Below are 24781 nucleotides of genomic sequence, written 5' to 3' on the forward strand. Positions count from 1 at the left end.
CTTTAAACCCATATGCCTTATAGTTGGTGTATAAGTGCCTAACATAGAACCGATGATTACAATTAGGCAGCATCTTCTCAAAAGCTGGTATTAAACCCTTTTGTTTGTCAGAAATGAAAGTCCAAGCATGCTGGTTCACAATTCCTAAGTCAGCAACTAGTAGTTCTAGAAACCAAACCCAAATGTCTTTGTTCTCGAGCTCTAATATAGCATATGAAATAACCCAAGTTTGGTTATTTGCATCCATTCCCACTGCTTACAGTAACTGGCCCTTGAAAACTCCCTTTAAGTGACAACCATCCAACCCTACAAACTGCCTACATCCATTCTTAAATCCATTTTTGCAAGGCCCCAAACAAATATAAATCCTCTGAAATATCACATGAGCATCATCATAGGGCAGCACCTTCATCTGAACTGTACTACCCGGGTTTGTCCTCCTAAGCTCATCACAGTACTCCTACAACTTTGTGTACTGATCCATATTACTCTCCTCAAGGATTTTCAAACATTGTGCTCTCACTCTATAGGCTGTCTTGAGGTAGATCTCAACCATTCTTTCCTCATAACTGTCTCCATAAATGTAGTGATGGGCATGCTTGGGTTGAGTCTGAACTTGTCCACATACCTCTTCACAAGCCATGCCACTTTGTAGTTAGGATTTTCCCTCCAAATCTTCGGACATTCATGTTTCCCAACATAGGTTTTCACTTGCATTGAATCTTCATTGTACATCCTAGAAGCATACAATTTCCATGGACAGTTTTTCTCACACCTTGCACTAATCTTCCATTTCTCATTCCTTTTTAGCTTAATAGAAGATGCACCATGCTTAATGGAGTGAGACCATACTGCATCTATTAACTATGCAGCATCTGAACTTCAATCCCTTTTCAAACTTTGGATCATCCCTGTTGGTTTCTTCTTTAAATTCAAGGTAGCTGACCTTCTCATCACATTCTGAACCTGAATGGTCAACACTTTGCAGACCATCTAAGTCTTGTCTCTCATCATCAAAAGGAACGTCTTCTACATCCCTTGCATCAATAACGTTGTCTAGATATTAGTTCCCAACCTCTTCACCCATTTCAGCATCTCCAACAACACTTTCTACAGTCGTATCATCTACTGCACGACGATCATTATCTTTTAAACTATAGTCACTATCCACAAACTCACTATTTGTAGTGTCATCATCTGCATTTACTGCCACAAACAATGCATATTTGTTAAAAACCTAAACTTTGCAAGAATAATTGAATACTGAAATTAAAATTGTAAAACTAAATGTTTCAAAAATTTTACCTTTATTAGCTTCTACTTCGGTCCCATCTTCAGTCTTATTAACTTCTTAAGCTTCGTGACCTTTTTCATCACCTTCATTATCAACATTGAGATGACCATTTTCAGCCTCATCTCCACTTCCTTGTCCTCCCTCAGTTGTTTCAGCCTCATGTTCATCATCACCATTGTAGGCTATGTCATTCAAAAGACATAGCTATTTTTCGAAGTCATCTGCACCCCCTTTTGCTCTACCCTTCTTCAGTTTTGATCCACTTCCCTTTGTAATCAAAATCGCCACCCTTGATTCCTCATTATCTTCTATAATGACACCATTTTTTTTAATATGGCACTCTCATCTAGATTCATCAAAAGCTTAGGTTTCAAGGCAGCTTGCTTCGGACTTAGATGTTCTAGGTACATTTCTATTTCCCTAACCCCTGGAACATACTTGCACATTTCAGCCACATCTTGGTCATGTTCAATAAGCCTTAATCCCTCCCAATAAGACATCCCAGGAATCCTATAGTGATACAACATAAACCCATCATATCCTAACTCCTTAACCATTTCATCAATCTCGAAAAAAGACATGAAGTCTTTGTCTACGTAATCAAATCAAGCCTCAAATCCTTCCGTATATGCACTTTCAAACCACTTCCCACCGTGGTTAATTTTAAGGCTAAATAATTCGGGCATGCCTGCAAAGTCAATGAGAAAGGTGAAACAACATAAAATCCTAGAGGCACATGGGGAAAAAGGTGAAAACACTAGTATGACCATGAGGAAAAAAGGTGAAAACAAAACTATGGAGACCATGAATACTGTTCCACCTTTTTTCCTGAAACCATAGAAAAAAGGTGAAAACAAAACCATGTGGACCACGATTGAAGACAAAACCACATGCACAACCCATTACAAAACACAATTCCAGAAACCATAGAAAGAAAAAAAAGGGATTGGAACTCACATATCCCTAATCCCTAAAATTCAAAATTGAAAAATCGAAAAACCTAAACCCCATATTATCTACACTTTGAAAAAGGTAGGTTACTTACAATAAAGTGGTGTTTCACCCACTTCAATCCTCATTTTATCCCACCTCATCACCAGTGATGGCTTCACAACAATCTTTCCCAAAAACGTGTGCACAATGTACGACATTGTGCGAGGTGGAGCAACGGTGAGGTCGAGTGGCGGCCCGTTGGTAGGGTTTCAGACAAAGATGGGGGGTCGCGATTTTCTGGGGGAGTTGAGGGGTCGCGAATTTTGAATTTTGAATTTTTTTTTTTTTTTTACTGAAACCCCTTCTCTAAAAAAAATGTATATATCCACGTGGACCCACGTGACGCCAAATCATTGTCCACGTTGGTGCCATATCACAGTTAAAAGAAGACTTAATAGTTTGACTAACGGATGTATAAGACTGTCCCAAAATTTACACCTTAGGTATGACTCTGGGACGAAACAAACTTGATGTACTAAATGTTGAAAACCACAAAATATGATGGTAGTAAACAGAGATTTACCCTAAATTTTAAATATGTTTCAAAATTAAAATAAATAAATAAATTAAAAAGTTAACTTTAGTTAGTTAGTGAGACACATATCAAGTTATAAGTTGGGTGGTGAGCATATTCTATAGTTAAGAGTGGTCAGCAAAAATGATCATTTTTTATGAAGTGCAAATATCTTCTTATTTACACTACACAAAATATAAAGAAATTTAATATATAAAGAAGAATTGTAGTGTAGAATTTCAATTTTCCAAATAGTATTGTGTAAGCTCACTCACGTGTTGATTTTAATATGAACTTATGTTTTTTTACGTCATTCAACATGCGTTGTTTATGTCTTAAGCTTAAATGACCCCACATATGAGGGGTGTGTTTGGAGGGGTGCGTTTAGAGTGATAACATTATTGAATTAAATAATTAGTTGTTATGGAGAAATGAATCAAAGAAGATCAGATCGGCATGAAAATGTATAAATATAATTACTTTCTGCCACTTTAGTAAAATGTAATTTTTAAAAATATTTGATATATTGGAGATGGAAACAAACAATTTATTAAACATTAATTGCATTACATTCGCATTATGTGATATGCTTCTAAAAGGATAATGCTAGAAAGACTAAAATTGTAGAAAAATTTTATAAAGTAAATGATGTGTCATAGTATGAATGATCACGTTTATTAAAGACAATCTGCGGCTTTCGTCTTTTCCAGGCTGAGGGTATTATCCGATATCCGACGGGATAGTTTAAAAAACATGGCTTCAAAGGTCTTCGATTCCTTTAGCAAATAAAGAAGCAAAAACCTCCATACATTGTTTTTTCAAAACAACCCCAATCTCGATACTACCATCGCCATCTTTGCTATCTGAGAAAGAGATAGCCCCGGTCCTATCAATCGTAACGACTTCGCTCTTCCTTGGCCTTCCCCATCCAAAATCAGTATCATAAATCCTAAACCGGTGTGAACCAGCAACAGAAAAAAGTTTATCGGCTTGTGGTTGCATAATTTCCATCCAAGCCTCCGCCCCATTCAGAAGTCGATTATTTAAACCTTCTAGGGCTTCACTGATTGCATTTACAGCCATAACCAGCCCGTCTTCTCCAAGTATGCCTTCGCTTTCTGCAACTGCTATGCGTGGGGCTATGCAGTTTCCAAAATAGTTTTCAGATATTTGTGGGTCCAATCGAGACCTACAATCCACACTAAAAATCAATCGTATTTTTTCAGATTTGAATTCCTCTGCCTTGACTAAGCAAATCCATGCATACGCAGTTGCGACGCAAAACGTGGACAAATGAACCGATTGATGTTGTTGTTTCTTCTCTTTCACCAACTGCCTTATTGCTTCAATTTTGGTTGGTGTGAACTGGAAGCACCCTCGAACCGAGTCTGGTTGTGGTGCTTTAAATTGGAAAGGCATCAAGCTACGATTGTTGGGTCCCTCCAAATCCATATTTAGAAAGTGGTTCGAATAAATTAAGTCGATCCTGGTCGGGTCAGGGATGACCCTTCGGTCGTAAAATGGTTTGAGCTGGTCTGGTACCAAATCGGATTCGTGTTTACATATGTAAGCCCATGATTTCACAAACATGGTTGACATCTTGCCGTCTAGGGCAGCATGGTGCACGGATGTTCCAATAGAAAAGCCGTTGTTTGGGAAGAGAGTGATTTGCAACGCAAGTGCTGCGGCTTTTTCGTGACAAACTTCCAATCGGGGCACGAGAGGATGGTATTCTTTGGCTTCAATGTTAAAGCTGTTGCTTGAAACTAGGTGGTGGAAATCAGCATCGGACTCAGCTACAGTGACCGAAACGGCGTCCCCTCGGAGGTAACTGAGGATTGGTTTAGGGGAGTCTTGGGGCCAAGTGATGTTTCCTGCTAAAGGTGGAAAGTGGTGGAGGGTAAGAGATAACGATGTTTTGAGCTTTGGAAGTATAGAATCGAAGAAGAATGTGTTTTTTGAGGAAGACAATATTTCGTAGAAGTAAAGGCGTTGGATGGGTGGAAACTTTAACCAAATTATGTCGAAGAAAGTTAGAGGAAGAGAGAACTCTTGATCTGCATGTTGTGGAGCAACTCTGCAAATTTCAACTATTTTGACTGAGTTATTTGGGTCTGCCATTGCTGTTGGGGGATGGATGTAAATTTTGATGGATCGTCTAATATATAATAAAAAAACCTATTTTTATTTTTATTAATAAAAAATGTTTTATAATCAATAAATAGTTGAAACATTGTCTACCACAAGTCCCAGCTAACTTCTTGGGGTGTCATGATATACTGTTATTTTGTTAAAAGTACACATGGTGTAAATAGGACAGTGTTGTATGTGGCACAACTGAAACAACACGTTCATATTTCATCTTTGCGTTTTGATCACATACTGTTCTCTAAATTGTTTTTTTTCCAACGTATAATTTGTATCCATTCCTTCGAATGAGCTTTTATGATTTTAATAAATTATTTTAAAATTCTAATTGAATAAATCTTGAATTTTAAAAAATTATTTAAAATTCTAATCGAATACTTCTAGATTTATTAAAAAAATTAAAATCTTTGAAAACCCTAATTGAATACACCCCTTAGATTTTTAAAATGAAACAAGTTCTTGTTTCATTTTCTTTTTTGTTTAATTGAATAAAAAAAAGAAGTTTACAATTGCAACTTTGCAAAGATAAAATTAGGATAACTTATGTTTTATCTCCTCGTGTTTTAATGCAATTACAATCTTACGTAACATTTTAAAAATATTTTAACCTTATATATTTACTTATTATTTTGTTCAGTTTCATATCACAGCTAGTTAATTTACTAAATTAACGGTTAAATGATAATATGACAACCGCTAAACTCATATTTTTCTGATTTAAATTTCAAATTTGTGCCGTGGTTAATTCATTTAATTATTTTATCTATAAGAAAAACCCCAAATAATTAAGAAAACCTTACACAAGATCTTCGTCTTAGCAAGAACCCAGTCCCCAACCCATCCATCGGCTCAATGCAGTCTCAGTGCATGTTTGTTTTCTCTGCAACCATAGCCCAACACAGAAAGATAATGATCAACAGAAATAACCCATTTGAGCTACTCCACATCGTCTCTTCTCTTCTCTCTCTGAGGCTTTTAAATCCTAGAAAATACATTCCAGAAATCCGAGGGCAATGGAATCAATGGTTAAAGACATTGTAAGAAGTTACAATTACATCTAAACCTAAGGGTATAAAATATAATTTGCTCGTAAAATTAATATGGAAGAAGATAATACCGAATATATTGCTGAGAGAAAAGGAAATCTAGGTTTTCATTCTCATGTCCCAATTGCTTTATAATCAATAATAATTAATATTTCAAAGGCCTTCGAGCCCTTTAGCAAATAGAGAAGCAAGGTAATTCTATTCTCCGTGAGAGTCCTCCGCTGTGAATGTCTTTCTCTCCTCCGTGGGAGTCCGTAAGGTTTGCCGTCTGCTTTCAAACCAACCCAACTACCCAATTTCACTGTCACTGCACCCCCTGCAACATACCGACTCAATTAAGTTTTCACCATACCCCCTGCATCCTTCCCACCCCCAATTAATTGCAGGATAGCCCTTCTATATCTGAATTCCGTGATTTGACTGAATCGATGGGGGGTAGGCGGCATCTTAACCACCTAAAAGACAAATGGGTAGAGAAAGCTTTGAATACCTCCGGATCTGGAATCCAGGGGGCATTAAATGTTGAGGACCAACCCCACCTACTCACTAATAGGGTGTTTAGTGTAACAATGAGTTAAATTTCGATTAAGGAGTATTGACCCGTTTACTAATTTTGGAGGAAACAAAAGTATGGTTGGGCCCACACGAAAGAAGGAGTCCAACTCCCCATATTAGAGGGATTGAACTTCCTATATGGATGTGGTATTTGAGTTCCGGAAGAGTGAGGTAATGGAAATGCATTTGTCCTGCCTATTATGATGTATGCTTATTTTTTATAATTTCAAGTCTACCACTCAACTCACTGCTCTCCACCGCTCCTTGTGCACTCTCCCTTCATGCGGCAAATGGCACACCTCACCTTCCAGTTCCACCTCCCCATGGGACCTTCTCTACCCAACCTATCAACTTACCCTTGTGCGACCTTGACTACCTAACCCACCAACTCAAGAACCTTATCCACATATCTTGAAACCGAAAAAAAAAATCAATCACCCAGACCCCTGAAAATAAACAATTCAAACCAAACCGAAACCCACAGTAGCCGGGAAGCAACCACTTAAAAACCCAAAAAATTATTAAATACTTTGCAGGGAGAAGAGGTGGTGGCTATGGGGTAGGGTGAGTGGGGAAGATGGAGGTGAGGGCAGGGTTAAAAGATACGAAAAATTGCAGGGAGAGAGGAGTGTTCTATTCAACCGGGTTTGAATAAGGGCATTATTGATACCACGGGTCTCCAGAATCGTGGCTCTAGTGAAGAGCACTGGTACTTCTAAGGGAAGCAGGGAATGATGAGATTTGCAGAGATTTTCTAATAAATTTGTATACAAATTTAAATTTTTTTTAAGAAGGGCATTATAGTAATCACACTGATTTTCATTTCGATTCAGGTGAATTAGTAAACAACTTATACGAATTTAGTACTATTTTTATTCCAATTCCAGAATATTTAAGTAAACAACTTCAACATGAATCTGATTCTAATTCCTCCTCATTTCAATTCCTCATCAATTCAATTCCTCCTCAATTCAATTCTTCTTGTTTTGATTCCGGTTACATAAACGGGTCATAAGAGTAATGAAGAGGAAGAACGGCCAACTACCGACAACAATAGCATTAATGGCGAGAAGTGTGAAATCCCATTCCTGGATTTCACTGTAGTAATCTACGTATTTGTATTATTGAGATTTTATATTATTTTTCAGGAATTTATAATAATTTATTTGAATTGAGGTTTTAATTAAACTAGTTATGAGGGTTGAAGTTTCGAAATTAATTATTTAAATTCCGTAGACCTTTCGAGGGCATAATTTATATTTTTGAATAGAGCTCAATCTCACGAACGCGTAGGCGAAAACCGTTCGTGAAATGGAGTTATAACGAAGAAATTAGAGATGTTTTAGTTGTTGAGAAATAAATAAATAAATGTTTAGATGTTGCCAAGTGGCAGCAAGGAGAGAGTGCTGGAAAGAAAGAAGGGGAGCAACCCAATCAGAAAGGGGAGCAAGGAGGGGAAAGAAGAGAGGAAGAAAGGGGGAAAACGGGTTGACCCGCATTCCCCATCAAACCTGCGTGATTTTCCGACCATTTTTCGTCGGTTTTCCGGCGATCCATACCCCATCATCACCTGAAAACACCATCCCGCTTCTTCTCCTTCATTGATCATCAAATATTCGACGGGATTAGGCCCGTTTTGGGATGTACGATGACGACAGCACCATAAGGTGCTTGGTGATAATTCGCCAATTTTGAATGAAATTTTGTCGACTTCCACCACCCTTAGACTCCCCATGAGCCCTGGAACAAAGCCCAATCATCTATAGGGGCGGCGAAACACCGAGGAAGGAGAATCGAAGCTCACCCATTCTAGGGTTTCCGGCGGGTTTGAGTGGAATTGGTGACTTTCCCGCCCAAATTGGCCTTGGTCATAGGTATGAAACTTGCTCTAATCATTGAAATCTTCATTTCTGCAAAATTTGGTAATTTTTAGAAATAGTTGAATTTTCTGGCGAGTCGAGGCGGCCAACCGTCACCTGCGGCGGTTTGAGCGGCAGCGCGTGGTCAGTGGGTTGACGATGTCTTTCTAAGTCCAATTAGATGCATTGAATTCATAATTGAAATCCGTATGAAGTGGTTTGATTGTTTGAACTTAGTTTCATTATGATACATGACTTGATCAAAATTTGAATCGACGATTCGACCGGTGGATTATCACCAAACTTTAATGAGTTATGGAACATAATATTTGAGGATAGCTAGAACTAACGGATCCGGAATCCGATATACGGATCTTTCCGAATTGGATTTCTAAGTTAGTAAAATTAATTGTTGAACGCCTCTTGATTTGGCAATTGACGGAGATCCGTCCGTTGGATCATAATGAAATTTTAGTATGTGGTTCTAGAAGTGTAATGTGTATTTTGGGAAGTGACAGATCAAAAATATGATAGGCGGATCTTCCAGTTTAGATTTCTAGGGTTGTGAACGGTACTATCGACCTTGATCGACGATTGGCTCTTTAGTCAACTAGTCCAAGTTCTTCTAGTGTGTCAGCTATCGTAGAGTGTGGTTGAGATTTCATGGAACTTGATGGGCTCATTGTGGTGGCGTGTCCTTCTCGCTTGACGCATGTCTCGAACCTTTTATAAAGTTAAAATTAGTATTATTAGAGGCTCCGTGAGGCTTTGCGGCTTATCTCGGTGAGTTACTTTAATATATGTGATATGGTGATTACCCGATTCTTTATATTAGTATCCTCTGTGGATATGACATGGTTTTATAAATGTGTTTTCTGTTAAAATGTGATTCTTTTATGATTGGCCATCGATCTATTTTCATTAAATGTGATTTTTATATATTTAGCCATAGACCTATGTTTATGAAACATGATTTGGCTAGTGTACTGTTGATGGTTGTGATATATGTGTGTTTAATTATCTCTTTTTAGCAATGTGAATGATAAGTATGATAAATGCTATGACTATGTGATCTTAGAATCCTATTAGAAGTATTATGTAGAATTTATATGATTGTGTGATGTATTAGTTGGTGGCCATGAGAAGTTAATGGTGTAGTGACTACGTTGTAACCCATAGGGGTTGAATTGTGGGTAGGTTGTGTGTTGAATTTCCTACACCATGTAGCAGTGGTACATGGATGATCCTGCTTGGTTAATCCGCATTGGGGGACCATACTATATGTGGATTGCGCTTGGTTAATCCGCGTTGGGCGATCCTTATGGCTATTTATACTTAGGGGTGATCATGCTTGGTTAATCCGCGTTGGGTGATCACTGCCTAACAATTCTGTAGGTGTGACTCTGCTTGGTTAATCCGCATTAGGGGATCACTACCTACTTGATTATCTTGACTCTGCTTGATTAATCCGCATTGGGGGGTGACTAGTGGTCCTGCTTGGTTAATCCGCTTTAAGGGACCATAATATGTATGGATCGCGCTTGGTTAATCCGCGTTGGACGATCCTTATGGCCATGTATGCTTATGAGTGATCATGCTTAGTTAATCCACATTGGGTGATCACTTCCTAATACATGTGAGAGTGACTCTGCTTGGTTAATTTGCATTGAGGGGGTCACTGCCTACTTGGTAATTTTTTCGTGATGGCTCTACTTGGTTAATCCGCTTTGGGGGGCCACTTCCTGTTTGGTTACTTATGTAGACTTCGGCCGAACTGGCATCCCTCTAACCCTAGTTTTTAGTGTATTGATGAACTATGGATTTGAGAATCTTGTGGTTTGAATTAGAAAAATCGTTGGATGTCTGGGTGACTCATTCGGAGTTTTCAGCGACTTAACTATGAATTCATAAAAATATGATTTTATAGTCTATAAACCGTGATCGATGGTCTGTTTTTATTTATTATCACATATGTTGTATTATTGTCACTCACACAAGCTTCGCAACCTATCCGAGTTCTTGATGCCAATGTACCATTCCTATGGTGTAGGCACTGATTGTACAAATGTCAGGCCTTAAGAGATTACAAGAGGTCACTTGGTATTTTTTGTTGGATTCCGTTGAGTGGTCCAAAATCCCTACTCTTGCTCATTTCCATAAAGGTAGTCCGACCCTAGAATCGAGTGAATATGAATTGCTCACATTAGACATTATGTATCAATTAAACTTATCATGTTAATACTTGGAATCTAGGTGGGAAATTATGTAGGGTTCCTTTATTAAAATTTGTGAATTGATATGGGACCTTATTGATTAAATAACATGGTAACTATTGATATCTTGCATCTTTGATTTTTTTAGGATTGATTAATTAGAATGATTGTGGAATGGTGTGGGATATGATTGTTATTATTATGATTAGTGTCGTTGCTCAATGTGGCTTGAGAATAATATTGTGCTTTGTTGGTTCTTGGATATGTTACATGTTGTGGAATAAGGTTTCATGTTGAAAGCATAGTGATTTATATGATGGATGAAGTGGAAATGTTGATTGTCATATTGGATTGTTATGTAGCCCTGAATCTAGTACTTCCATACTTGTCAAGTTCTAATAATTGATTGAGGAATGTTATATCTTTCGACTTGAACATACTGTGGTAAATGTAGATGGGTAGTGAATAATGAACTACGAATGGCTTGATCCCTATTTAGGGTACGTAGGCAGTCTAACGAAGATGTTAGATGCAGCCATAAAGACTATGAAGAATTATTACGCAGTTGGATCTTAAGTTATGTTTTGCCTTTTCCCGGAGGCGGGGTATGTTAGAGATATGGGTATTTGGTGAAGTCACGTGTCGATCCTGGACGTATATCGGGATCGGGGCCTGATAAGAAGAATGATAAGCTCATTAGGACATGTACCTACATCCTTCAATTCTCTTTGTAGTTTGTGTGTACTTGCAACAAGGGTTACAAAAAGAAGCTGGACGGAAAAAACAAGGGAACTTTAACGAAAAGCTCCCGGTATTGTTCATTTTAACGAAAAACCATATTTTTACACTAAAAAGTCAATTCTGGTAAATCATTAAAACTTAAAGTTTTCAAGCCATTTTCATTAGTTTTCCTAAAAAACAAAGAAGAGGAAAATTCCAGTTGTAAAGTTAGGTAGGGTTTCAACTGTTTATTTATCGTACACATCAGTACAGATAGCTCAAGCCACACGTCACATTTAAAGGGTTGGAGTTGGTCTAAGAAGTAAGTATGAATTATTAAAGTGACCATTTATGGCTTTCGTCTTTTCCAGGCTGAAGGTATTAAATATTAACTGATCTCCGGTAGCATAATTTTAAGAAATTATGGAGTGATACAGTATCACCACATCAACTTTGATACTTTCACTCGAAATCTACCATATGTACATCTTATACACAGTTGGATTAATATTTATTTTACTTTTACAACATAAATTAAAAAAAATGAAAAATAGTTGTGCAGGGACAACAACGCCGCCTACATCGCAGCAATGGACGGAGCCATATTGGGGCCAAAGGGAGCGGAGGCCTTCACTTATCTTTTTTTTTTGTTTTGTTTGAAAAAATGCAATGCATATAGCAATCCCACTTGATACGGCATTTTTGGATATGAAATTTATGAAGAATCGACTATGAAATCGAATGGAGATTAATAGATGAATGATAACATGATTATTTTTATAGAAAGATGTTGGATGATATTGGTAATGAAGTTGTCATACAACATTTTTTTTTAAATGAAAATGTGTCGAGAGATATTATAATATATATGTTGTATGAAAACCTTATGGATTAATATATGTGTTTTGTTTAGTAAATTCTTGTTCTTCTTAATTTATGACTTTGTTGTTTGAGGACGCCTCCATCCATATAGATTTTTTACTTCGTCCCTAGTCGTAGCTGTCAGCGACAACGACGAGGATGTGGGGGTCGTAGCAGTCGGGGCTTCATCAAACCTTGTATGCAGGTAGACAGGCCTTGAGAGCCATGCCGACAACGACTCCTTTGGTGTACCCTAGAGTAAACGCTAAAAAAATGAATCGTCTGGTGGCGATCTAAACCATGTGAGTCTCATGACCGTCAAAGTATCTAAGGGAGCAGTACTCCGTGGTCTTATTCATCTTGCCATTAGTGGATTTAAATCCAGTGGAGAAGAAACGGGTGCTGATGTGCTTGCAGTTGCAGAGGTTGGCCAGAAAATCCTTCATAGCAATGCAACTGCCTTTCCATTTAATGGGGATGGGCCCATTTCATGAAATGGTTATGTCCAATTCAGGTCTCTGATTAGTGGTCTAAATTAAAGGTTATTTATAATTGACAATTTATCATATGAAGAAATCGTTGAGGTTTTTGGGAAGAGATAGAGAGGGGTGACAACCACAACAGGGGGGAAGCTATGGGGACTAGGAGATGGCTATAGGGCTATAAGCTAAAATCTAGCCCAAAATGCTCCAAAACTCAACTCCAATAGAGGGTTGGGCCAAAAAAAAAAAGGACCCACAAGCCAAGCTTTAGCCCTTTAGCCATCATGCTAGATATTCTTAGCCATATGGGTAGCCCTTTGAAGGCCCTCTTTTTTTTTTTTAGGCCAAAATTTTAATAAAAAAAATTAAAACTTCTGATTTTTTTTCTCTTATAAATACATAAGCCATTTCTACATCATTTCTCACATCCTTTTCATTAACACCCCTCCCTTACCTCTTCCAATAATCTAAATTAAAATGTTTCCATATTTTTCGAATTGCCATATCTTCAACCAAAAGGATAAGAAATCCGAAGCTTATTCATTTAGCGACAAGTGACACTCAAAATATGTCTAGAAACCTTATTTTAATATGATAGTTTAATTCAATTAACCAATAAAATTAAAGAATAAACTTAAAATAATAAATTATTGAGATGGCTAATAGCCCTCTTTGGTTAGAGATGGTATATAAATATGGTCTGACACTGTTCATTAAAAAATAATTTCTTGTATGGCTATAATAGCCCCCTTGAGTTACATGGGCTTGAAAACCTAGAGGAACTTGCAGAGTAGTGAAAGAAACCCTTGATAGCCAGAAGTGTCAGAAAGCTGAACTGGAGATGGTGTAACAGGATACTGAAATTGAGAAGAATAATCTTGAAATGCATAGTTAGCACTGAGTGAAGGAGGATGAGGAGCCCATTAGTAAGCATAGTTACCCATGTGTCGACAATCAATGGCAATATGGCCCATCTTGCCATAAATATGACATTCTTGCACAACCTGAGTAGTTTTATTTCTGTACAGACAAGTCACTGTTGTATGCTGCTTCCTTTCACAAATCTGACATTAAGGAACTACATTCTATCTATTTGAAGTATTACCAAAATGATTTCTAGGCCCACTAAAACCATTAGCATTATTAGGAGGAAACTGATGATAAGACTGAGAAGTTGAACCACCTGAATTAAAAGAATCAGGAACAACAAGACCAAAGCCAAAGTTGGGTGGAAATGGCACAAAAGATGTAGAACTAGTGGAAGGACTAAATGCATGTGAAACTGACTGATATGTAGAATTACCACCAGAAGAAGATGAAATTGAACCATTAACATACATAGCTGCCATGCTTTGAACAAGAGAATGCATCCTAGCTTCTATAGTCTTTTCAGCCCCTAAGAGTTAAGCCTTGAATTCTTTCAATGAAATAAGTGTTTATGTGGCTAATACCACAGTTCTGATCATATCAAACTCAACAGAACCAGTTAATGCAGTAATAACCAAATCATTATATGTGTGATCTTTTCACCAGCTGCAATGAGTTTCACGAGTAGTTTTACAACCAACAATATATTCCATGGCATCATCACTCAAAGTGGCAATAAGAAAATTCAAAAGAGCCATATCAGTTTTAATCCATGCTTTATATGCAGTACTAATTTCAGTGGTAACCCCCAATTCAGAACAAACTTGGGAGGACAAGGAGATTCACTAGTAAAATGGTCAAACAAATCATAGCCACGAAGAACAGAGCAAAATTGAAAATTCCGCTTGATGAAATTGTCATCATTCAACTTAATAGTCAACATTCCCAAAAAATTTCAAGTTTAACCCAGTCAGTCAACTTGCTTGAGTAAATTAACAATAAGAATCTACGATCGTGATGAACAATTGGTTATTGACCTTAATTCATCAACCACTATGAGATTAATTGGCATTGACCTTCAAGAAAGCAATTAGATCTTCAACTAAAAAATAAGATATGTAATGGTTCATCTAGGCATCAGCCTTTAACATAGATGAATCCAAGATTGTAAACAAACAATTGAAATCTGGAAAAAAAAAATCCCAAATTTTCACCACAACAGAAATATAAAATCGAAAGAGAGAATCAAGAAAATCTCACTAAACAGAGCAGCGGAAAAAAACCCATCTAGAATCAATCGCATAAGCATATATGCTCATGATACCATCTTAACAATCTTGTATGAATTGAAGAAGCTATGAGATGAACAAACCCTAGTAATCTTGTAGAAGAAGAAAAAAGAGCTCAAATGTATTTCTCTGAATATTCTGTTTACAATATGACTGACTTAACTAATGAAAAGAGAAGGAAAGCCTATTTATACAATATCTCAAAGGTAGCTTATATCTGAAGCTAATGCTGACCTGTCAATTGCTTTATGTGGCACATGTATATCCAATAACTTTATTTGAGTAGTCATGATGACATAATTTATTTATTTTTTTAAAGAAAACATGGATAAAATCAGACAAAGTTGTATGTTGCACAACTGAAACAATGTTCATATTTCTATTTTTTTTTTTTATCATCTGAATGAATTTCATTTCATAATAATAAATAGGATTACAAACAATGTTGTATATCTAGGAAGCAAGAGTATTTTAGTTTAGTTTTAGTTTCTCGTTTCTTTTCAAAAATTTAAAAAAAAAAAATGAAGAAGAAGAAGAGTATTTTACTATTTTAGTTTCAGAATTGCATCTACTAGAAAAAGTGACATGTGAGTATTGAGAAAACACTTCAATTTGATGTTTTTATCAAGAAAAAAAAAAGTTTAAAGCGCCCAACAAAGTGTGAGTACCCAAATAAAATCAATTAGCAACAAATGAAAAGGCTCAAGATCCTTTAGACACTTAATGCATAACTTGCATTTCGCACAATATTATTCCTATCTGAGCCATAGCAAGTCAAGCAAGGTTAGAGGAAGTGAATCAGGGGTGGGTAATGAGTTCGGTGAGCATGGTTGCGGAGCTACTTTGCAAACTTCAACCACTTTTAGATCTTGCATGTTGGTAATGGAGAATGTAAAACAAGTTAACAGTTTATAATTGATGTCAATAATGTCCTTAATTCCTTTTTAAAGCCGACCATATGGTTTGGTGGGTCATTTTTTATTTTTTGGGACTATAAGTCTTGCAACTTACTGTTATTAAATTCAAACATGATAATGTCAGTCACATGCATTAGTAGAACTTGTGAATTCCACTGACATCAAATTTAAGTAATACTCTATAAAATAAGGCAAATTTGAGATTTATCAACCAATTTTATGAATTGCGAATATCTTCTTACTTACACTACACAAAATATAAAGAAATTTAATATATAAAGAAAATAGTAGTGTAGAACTTTAATTTTCTTAATAGTATCGAGTAAGTTAACTCATGTGTTGATTTTAATATTAACTCACGTTTTGCACGTCATTCAAAATGTGTTGTTTAAGTGTTATACTTAAATGATCCAAACGTGAGAAACATGTTTAAAGTGTGAATCGCACATACATTTCATGTGTTTATAAGAAGTTGAGGTTAATTTTCATGTTACCAATTGATTCACATATTTTAATTAACTTTAATTAAATTCCATCAATTTATTGTTATTTATGAAATTCGTATTTATAATGGTTGATGGAATAACTAGCTATCTCAACTTTGTTTCTAATGGTCTCCTAATTTTTATTTTAAAACGTAGTGTTTTTTTCCTGAAACAGTTGACCTAGAAAATTCTGATTTGATCTCTCCAACACATACCGGCATGTACCCGTATAGCACCAGAAAAGAAATTGAACATATGATCTATTGAATTTTACCCTAGAAATTAGGGCATGTTTGATATACTTCTCGCATCCAATTTATTGCTTCTGAAACTAATGAGTACTAAATAAATATACCAACATTCATAATTGTCTATTGCCATTTGGTGTTGAGTATACTGGCCAGACAGACAGAGGTACTCGAAACCCTAGAGTGCTGGAGTGATCAAGCCATTCAGCAACGGCCCATTACAAATGAGACCTTCCAAAAGGTGAGCCATTTAATTGTTCTTGTAGACCTGGGTAGTTTTTTTCGGTAGTAAAGGAATGGCTTTCTGTCCAATCAGCGTTGGCAAGCAAGTAAAGATCTCTGTACCTTAGATAGCCAATCAAGTAAATAGACTCGGTGTTAGACGTCTCATTCAATAGAGGCCCTCAACCTCTCAACCTAAATTCCTTGCCAATTAGAGCTAATAAAATTTGTTGCTATTATATAGTTTTGTATCGACTAAATTAACGAGTTTTTTGTTTTTGTTTTTTTAATAGCACTGCTCATCATATCGGTCATCGTCTCTAGAGAACATTATTACTTGATCCTGTACTATATGTAAAACTAATACGTTGATTGAAACTAAGCTATCTCTGCACAGTGACATTTAAGATTGGTCTGCAATAAGATTACTAAATTAAAGGGGATACTCTTATTCTCTACAAAGGTAAAAATGTCCCAGTAACAATATTGTTAGAATGTCCCTAACACAATGAACGTTTTGATGGTAGGAATTATAATGTATACTTTAAAAAGCTAAATATTAGTAAGATTTCTGTAATTAATTCAAACTCTGCCCTCGTTTTTCTTTCTCATTTTCTCTTATAACTAACTTTCATTGACATATTATAACTTAATTAACTTCTTCATATTTCACTTGGAATCTGTGTGATAGTTTTAGCCTACATTGTCGCATTTGTGTAATTAAAAATAATATGTTAGGGACACCAAATTTATATATGCACTCAAGCCTGAAGATAACACTAACCTACCTAAACAATCAAGTCTTGCGACCTCACCGTCTCAATGTCGTGTCGTCGCACCACTTGATAATGAGTTTCGATCTTATATATTTCTAGTACTCACAACCGGATGTAAACAAATCTTCTCTTTATATAAATTTGGCTAAATAGCCAAAATGGTCTCTGAGATTTGCATAACTCATCACTTTGGTCCCTAACATTTCAAATCGATAAAAGTGGTTCCTGAGATTGTCTACCATCCATCATTTTGGTCATTCCGTTAAAAACTCCGTTAAGTGTTTCGGAGCTCTTGGCCGGAAGTTTGGGCAATTTTTAAAGCTTCGTAACTCAATCGTTTCTTAACCAAATTCGACCCATAATATATCAAAATGAAGATAGGAAAGTGTAGAATAAGATTATACCTATTTGGAAGTCCAATGGCGGCCGGAGATGGTCCGAAAATAGCCTCAGAGTTGACTGGTCAAAGGGAAAACTGGAAAACTCGCCGGAAACTGGGTAAACTTTAAACGTTCATAACTTCTTCAATACTCAATGAAATCAAGTGACTCAAAACGAAAATCATACTTCTCGACGAGACGAAGAGAATGGTACATTTTTCGATAGCTAACTCACAGTGGTTTGGCCGGAAAATGGCTCAAAAGTGGCTAACTCGAGACTAAGACAGCCACTTTCGAGCCGTTTTCTGGCCAAAACACAGCGAGTTAGCTGTCAAAAAAGGTACCATTCTTTTCGTCCCGTCGAGAAGTATGATTTTCGTTTTTGAATCACTTGATTTCGTTGAGTATTGAAGAAGTTATGAACGTTTAAAGTTTACCCAGTTTCCGGCGAGTTTTCCAGTTTTTCTTCGGACCAGTCAACTTTGAGGCTATTTTCCGGCTATCTCCGGCAGCCATTGGGCTTTCAAATATGTATAATCGTATTCTACACTTTACTATCTTCATTTTGATATATTATGGGTCGAATTTGGTTAAGAAACAATTGAGTTACGAAGCTTTGAAAATTGTCCAAACTTCCGGCCAAGAGCTCCGGGACACTTAACAGAGTTTGTAACGGAATGACCAAAATGATGGATGATGGACAATCTCAGGGACTACTTTTATCGATTTGAAATGTTAGAGACCAAAGTGATGAGTTATGCAAATCTCAAGGACCATTTTGGCTATTTAGCCTATAAATTTCGATTCACAGAAACATACTTCAAGTGCATCGACTAATAATTCAAAATTGTTATATAAAAGTTTAGCCATGGTCTTAAATAAGGAGCAATTTTATTTCGACATAGCCATGGTTGGTACCAATATAAGAAGATTATATAAAATTTCAATAGTTTTACTGGGCTTCGTGTCTGGCTAAAAGTTATTCTCTTCCTTTTATAATATAGACTCTATTAGAATTGATATAGCCCAAAAATGCCATACTCATATAATTGAGATCAGTTGTCTGCGATATAGGGCAGCAACGTGTGAAGGTGGGCGATGGCGATGGTTTTTTCTGCAGCTTTTTTAATTAGGTTTAAACTGTTTTTTTTTTCTTTCTAGAAGGATTTAATAAGTCCAGATTAGTATATATGCTGGTGGCAAGTTTAGTGTTTAGCATTGCCCTTAAAAAATAGAATGATTCAGTATCTAGAAAAAAAAATGAACTTTTCCCTTCAAATAGTGGTAGAATACTTAATTACTTATCAATCTTTTCTTCTAGTTGGGAAAAAAAGGCGAGACGGGCAAAACTCAAAAGACATGCTGGTTGGGAAAAACTGAAAAGTGGAACGAGTAATATATTGCAGGTAGATTCAGAAGGTTTGTTTTTTTTTTGGTCGAAGTAGATTCAGAAGGTTGAGCGTGATGACTCAAGAGGTGAAAGAAAACTTGTGTCTGGAATCCAGGGACCATTTATTGGGGCAAACGCCCTTCATTGTCAGTTTGTAAACATATAGCTCTGTACATACTGTGCCCGATCTTGAGATGCCCGCCAGTACTGCTTGTTTTTGAGCTCTTTGCACACAGAGATGAAAACCCTAAAAGTCTTTCTGTCCTGTCTCTTTCTTCCCCTGCAGAAGAAGCAGTGAAGGGCCTCCCTCTGTTTAATTTTCTCCTCTCTCAAACACATACACAGGCTGCAGTGTTATTCGATCTGTGAATATGCAAAATAACTATGTATGCAGTGCAGCTCTAGTTGAATCCCAACAGAAAACTCTTCCGCTGAGACTTCCAAAGTAATTAGGGTTTTTTAAGCTTAGGGGGAAAAACTAGGGTTGTGAAGTTTCTTGTTAGTGTTCTCACTTAACTTCTGGGATAATTAACTAGGGTTTTTTAAGTTCTGGGAAAATAAAATTAGCCAACGCCATAATGGTGCAACTCGGGTTTTGGAGTTCTAAGATCACGATTACGTCTTCAAATAGGAAATATACCTAATCGTTCTGAGTTAAAGCACTAATATTTGACATTTAAGGACTAAAAAGAAACAATTGAGAAAGAACCTTGCATACGTGTCTATAGATCATCGAGAAGATCATTACTTTCAATGATTTAATAACTTGGTTTTGTTGAAAAGAGCAATGCAAATTTCGTTATGGCTGGGTAGGGTGTCAGCTGCTATGTCATCAAGTCTTCAATTACTTCGTGCACATCTCTCTGCAAGAAAAAGTTGTGTGGTCCTATTCGTACTCACTACTCAGTGGATCTTTTAAAAGAAAACGCATGTATTGGTCCCTCACATCTTAGGCAGCTTCTCATTGTTCGAAGTACCTATCATACACATGCTAATGCTTAGAGTTATAGACCACAAATTTTTGTACCCCATGGTAAAGCCAAGTGGATATATATATATATATATATATATATATATATATATATATTTCTAATAAAAAATTGATCTTCATATATATGAAATCTGCTTGTATGTAGAACAGTTGGCTAATGATTGAGGAACAGCTTGATAATCGTAGTTCATTAACGGCAAAAATTATTTTTAGATTTGGGTTCGAACTTTAATTTGACACATAATACGTCCCTTCAATATAAAAAATGATGAGGTCCTAACTCACATATATTCCGTAACATATGAGTATTTTGCCCTCAAATTCTATTGTTAGGTAAAAAGGATTTTAATTTCATTGATATTTTCTTGAATTTTGTCGTCTTTGTTTTTCACATGATGTTCTAAGGCGTTGCTTGATTTTCCTTTACATATTATACACTGAGTCACTTGTCCATCTATTTTCTTCTCCTTGTCCTCCCTTATAGTTCAAATGTGTACGCTTTTTTTTTCAAGAAACCTCGATATTTATTGAGTTGGAAAAAAATTCCACCTAGACAAACGATCGAGAACATAAACTTTATTCCTCATGGTTCAATTGGAGACCATATAGAAAAATAAGAAAAAAGAAAAATACATGAAAAGATGGGCATAAAAACAAAGCGGGGATAGTTTAAGTGTGTGATGCAATTAGAGAGAAAAGGGATAAATAGTTATATATATAGTTAGGCTGCATATGAATATGTCAATTCCAATGATTGATTAATTGGAATCATTTATTTTTGAAGTGTACTCACACAACCTAACATATATATGTGATCGAGTCATTGTTAAAATTGGACCACACATCTTGAGTATTTGGACGTGGGAGGAAAACTTCAGCTTACTATAAGGCTTTGTCCACATGAACATGTTCATCTTCCTTGGTACTTTAGGCGTGCATGTGAAAGGGATATATCTAAAACCTTTAATTTGTTAATTGTCGATAAAGCAACACTCACCACTTTCGAATGTGCAACATCCATATGGTCCCCAATTGAAATTTCCTAATTTTGTATTTCATGTATATAATCATATGTTGCTCACAAGACGTGTCATATCTAATGTGATTTTAGCAGCTAGCTGGAGATTTTAAGATTATTAGCCCTCCTAAACTAATTGTTATTGTGACGACGATTGTTTAACCTTATGTATGCGTGATGAGAAAAATGATGACATATCGACTAAGTTGATGGTGAGAGTGCCACGTGGCAGGGTATGTACCACTGCTTTATCTTTCCTTGTGGCATGGTCGGTGGAATTCCGGCGCCCTCCTTTTCCTTTCAACTTGCTCTCTACTTCTTCTTCTTGAACAAGTTTATTCTCATCTTCTCCACATACTTGCAGAATCATTTAATCTTCAAAAGTACAGGCGGCTGCTTGGTTGGTTTTAGTAGTTCTCTACCAAACTCACAAAGTCAATTTAGCTGAGAAATTCAAAACCATATATACCTTTCTGTGTAGTGCTGTATATCATCAAGCACCAAAATCTATCTGCAAAACAAGAAGCAGAAAATGTTCACTTTAATGTAAGTTGGGTCAATTTCAAGTAAGTAGTTCAAAATCATCACCATATGCTGGTTGGGTAACCCTAGAGTACTTCATAATTATTAAATAATTAGCATCATATACCTAGCTTTATATTTGTTGCTTTACTTTGATTCGATTAACATATGTATGCGAGACAAGTGAACTTCGGATTCCTAGAATAAATATTTCAATAGCTTGTGAATTTTGAGATTCTTTTGAATTTTGTTCATGAAACAATTCATGAAAGCTGTATATATATTAGGTTTTTTATTTTGTGGATCATCATACAGACATGTCATAGATATTAGCTTAGCAGCAAACACTTTTTTTTGTTGATTTATTTTCTTTATAATTCATTTCTTTCATGATTGTTGGTGTAGCAGATCATGATAAAAAAAAAAAAAGCACATGAAGAAGAGAAGCATATCATGATTAATTCGTGAAGTTTGTCATCGCAAATAGAATAGAAATCTGGGTGTTGAGCTGAAATGATGAACCAATGACGAGAGGGTTCATAACAGCATAAGATGATTAAGAGTCCCATTACTGAAGCAGATTTGCAAGAAGCAGGAGCTGGCAGTTCAAGTCGTGATGACGAAGCCAATAAAGTTTCATCAAACCCTAATTTATCTCGTCCATCAACTCCATGGCTAAGGTTGAAGGACCCAAGGATTGTGCGTGTGTCCCGAGCTTTTGGAGGGAAGGACAGGCATAGCAAGGTTTGCACCATAAGAGGACTTCGAGATCGGCGGGTGAGGCTATCGGTACCTACTGCAATCCAATTGTATGATCTTCAAGAAAGGCTTGGTCTTAACCAGCCTAGCAAGGTTGTCGATTGGTTGCTTGATGCCGCAAAGCATGAAATCGATGAACTTCCTCCGCTGCCAATGCCATCACCTGGGAGTTTTGGTCTAAATCATCCATCATTAGGGCTCACTTCATCTCATGGTGACCAAACCAATGCTCATGCTCAGTTATCTCATAATCATAGTGGAGAAGGCCCTAGCAGTGGAATAGATAGATCAAATTTTTGGCCTACTGATTCGGATGCTCTTTGGCGAGCAAAGTCGAAAGAAATTGTAAGAGCCACAAGAAATGAGGACGAGGGAAATCAGAAAGATAATCTTGGAATATCAGATGATCAAGAACAAGCAGGCAATAATGTTGATGGTAATTCATCAAACACGTTCTTGAGAAGTAATACCAACCCTCCATTCTTTCCAGGTCTTCTGAATAGTTCTACGAATATGCCTTATGCTTATCATAATTGGGATCATTCTCATCAGACTTCAAATTTTCCACTATCTCAATTAGGAAGCCATGGATTCCAATCCCAAACTACAGATCTCCACAATTTCCTTAATGTTCTCTCGTTGCCATCCACATTGTCTTTATCAACGACACAATCTTATTTTCCTTCGCATAACACAGCGGCTACAGGAGAGCTGGATCCAAGACAATTCAACCACTTGCAAATGCTAAACTCTAGTAGTAGTACTAGTACTTCACAAAACCTATTGCCCAATTTTCTTTCTACACCAGCTCTATACCCTAGTAGCCAAACTCTGAGAGCACCCCATTTGAGTATGGTGACTAAGCTTGTGCATTCTTCAGACAACAATGGCAGTGGTCATCACCCAAATAAAAATCAGGAGCCTCCGTCTCGATGATGCGTAGCTGATGCTTTTAATTCAAAGACTCATGAAAGCCTAAGCTTGCTTTATGTCTCAGATTGGTCGTCTTTTGTAAATGGGAGCTAGGTTTAGTGCAGACAAAGGTACAAACACACATCGTACTTTACCGGGTTTAGTCGGTTTACTTAATGTCCATTTCAGATTAAAGATACCACATATGATTTGATTTCCTACTTAATTTTGGTTTATATTATGCGACATTTGCATTTAAATTAAAGTAAAAAGAAAGAGTTTTCGAGCATAAATTTGATTGAAGCATTGTTAATGGTGTGAAGCTACATCGTACATTCATTATTCATTTTTAATTGAATCTTGTTAGTTAGATTTCGGGGTGTATGCTACGTTGTTAGTTAGAGACAAATACGTTTTTTATAACTAATTTATATGCCAATGGGAATGTGCGCCATGGCATTCTCTCCTTGGAAATGGTCTTATACAACTTCATGAGATTGTTCTCTGTAACTATCATTAATTTTTCTCTCTAACTAGCTAGCAACTGCAAACAAAGATTATTTACCAAAAAAAAAAAAATAACTGCAAACAAAGATTTAAAACCCGAGAGAGAGAGAGAGAGAGAGAGATTGTAGGAGGTGTGACCTGAAATGTGTCTAAGCTTGCTTTCTTTTTAATTTCTGCTAGACATCAGGCAGGACTGCAAACATGAAAGGATGGAGTGAATGTAATAGTGTACGTTATTACCTGTTGAATAGGCTTCTGAAGAGAAGGAGGTAAAGTGAGAGAGAGAGATTGTAGGAGGTGTGACCTGAAATGTGTCTAAGCTTGCTTTCTTTTTAATTTCTGCTAGACATCAGGCAGGACTGCAAACATGAAAGGATGGAGTGAATGTAATAGTGTACGTTATTACCAGTTGAATAGGCTTCTGAAGAGAAGGAGGTAAAGTAAGTACGAAGATAGCAGCCTGCAGGCTTTAATTAATTAACGACCTAGAGTGAGGCGCATTATGAGAGGGATAGTTGAGAGCATAGCTAGTGTCAAAATCACATACACAAGATCCAACAACATAATTATATATATGTATGCTAGTTATATAGCTAAGGGTTATGAGTGTTTTGTGTTGATTATTACCTATATGTTGGAGTACTAGTGCAGATAATTTGAATCTGGTATTAAAAGAATATCAATTTTAATTTTAGTTACTTATACATATTGTTATTATCGCATACTGTCTTTGTTTTTTGTTGTAAGCGACTGAAGTGGTGTGCTTGAATATAACCAGTTTATATTTAACCCCATCTTGGTAGTTTCTAGTCC

At 36.5% G+C, this 24781-nt stretch overlaps 2 protein-coding genes and 1 long non-coding RNA gene across 6 annotated transcripts; 1 reads left to right on the plus strand and 2 right to left on the minus strand.

Annotated features, from left to right (window-relative positions):
* Positions 1-3327: 3327 nt before the first annotated feature.
* LOC103442431 (phenolic glucoside malonyltransferase 2-like) lies at positions 3328-4982 on the minus strand. The gene has a single exon (XM_008381216.4). The coding sequence runs from the start codon at positions 4920-4922 to the stop codon at positions 3561-3563; it is 1362 nt and encodes a 453-aa protein (XP_008379438.3). The 5' UTR covers positions 4923-4982; the 3' UTR covers positions 3328-3560.
* Positions 4983-5683: 701 nt separating this feature from the next.
* On the minus strand, positions 5684-6525 carry LOC139193820 (uncharacterized). Its single transcript, XR_011578318.1, has 2 exons — positions 6067-6525; positions 5684-5931 (listed from the first exon to the last, which is right to left on the minus strand). It is a non-coding gene; the product is annotated as an uncharacterized lncRNA (long non-coding RNA).
* Positions 6526-21505: 14980 nt separating this feature from the next.
* LOC103404631 (transcription factor TCP13) lies at positions 21506-23754 on the plus strand. 4 transcript variants are annotated; one of them, XM_008343555.4, is made up of 2 exons: positions 21506-21814; positions 22199-23754. In XM_008343555.4, exon 2 carries the CDS (start codon positions 22343-22345, stop codon positions 23483-23485), a length of 1143 nt encoding a protein of 380 aa, XP_008341777.3. In that variant the 5' UTR covers positions 21506-21814; positions 22199-22342; the 3' UTR covers positions 23486-23754. The 4 variants fall into 4 exon arrangements, with proteins under 4 accessions (XP_008341777.3, XP_008341780.3, XP_008341779.3 ...); XM_008343558.4 differs by having other exon boundaries at positions 21549-21814; positions 22196-23754; XM_008343557.4 differs by having other exon boundaries at positions 21551-21834.
* Positions 23755-24781: the final 1027 nt, after the last annotated feature.

The sequence above is a fragment of the Malus domestica genome, chromosome 17 (assembly GCF_042453785.1).
Source record: "Malus domestica chromosome 17, GDT2T_hap1".
Taxonomy (NCBI): Eukaryota; Viridiplantae; Streptophyta; class Magnoliopsida; order Rosales; family Rosaceae; genus Malus; species Malus domestica.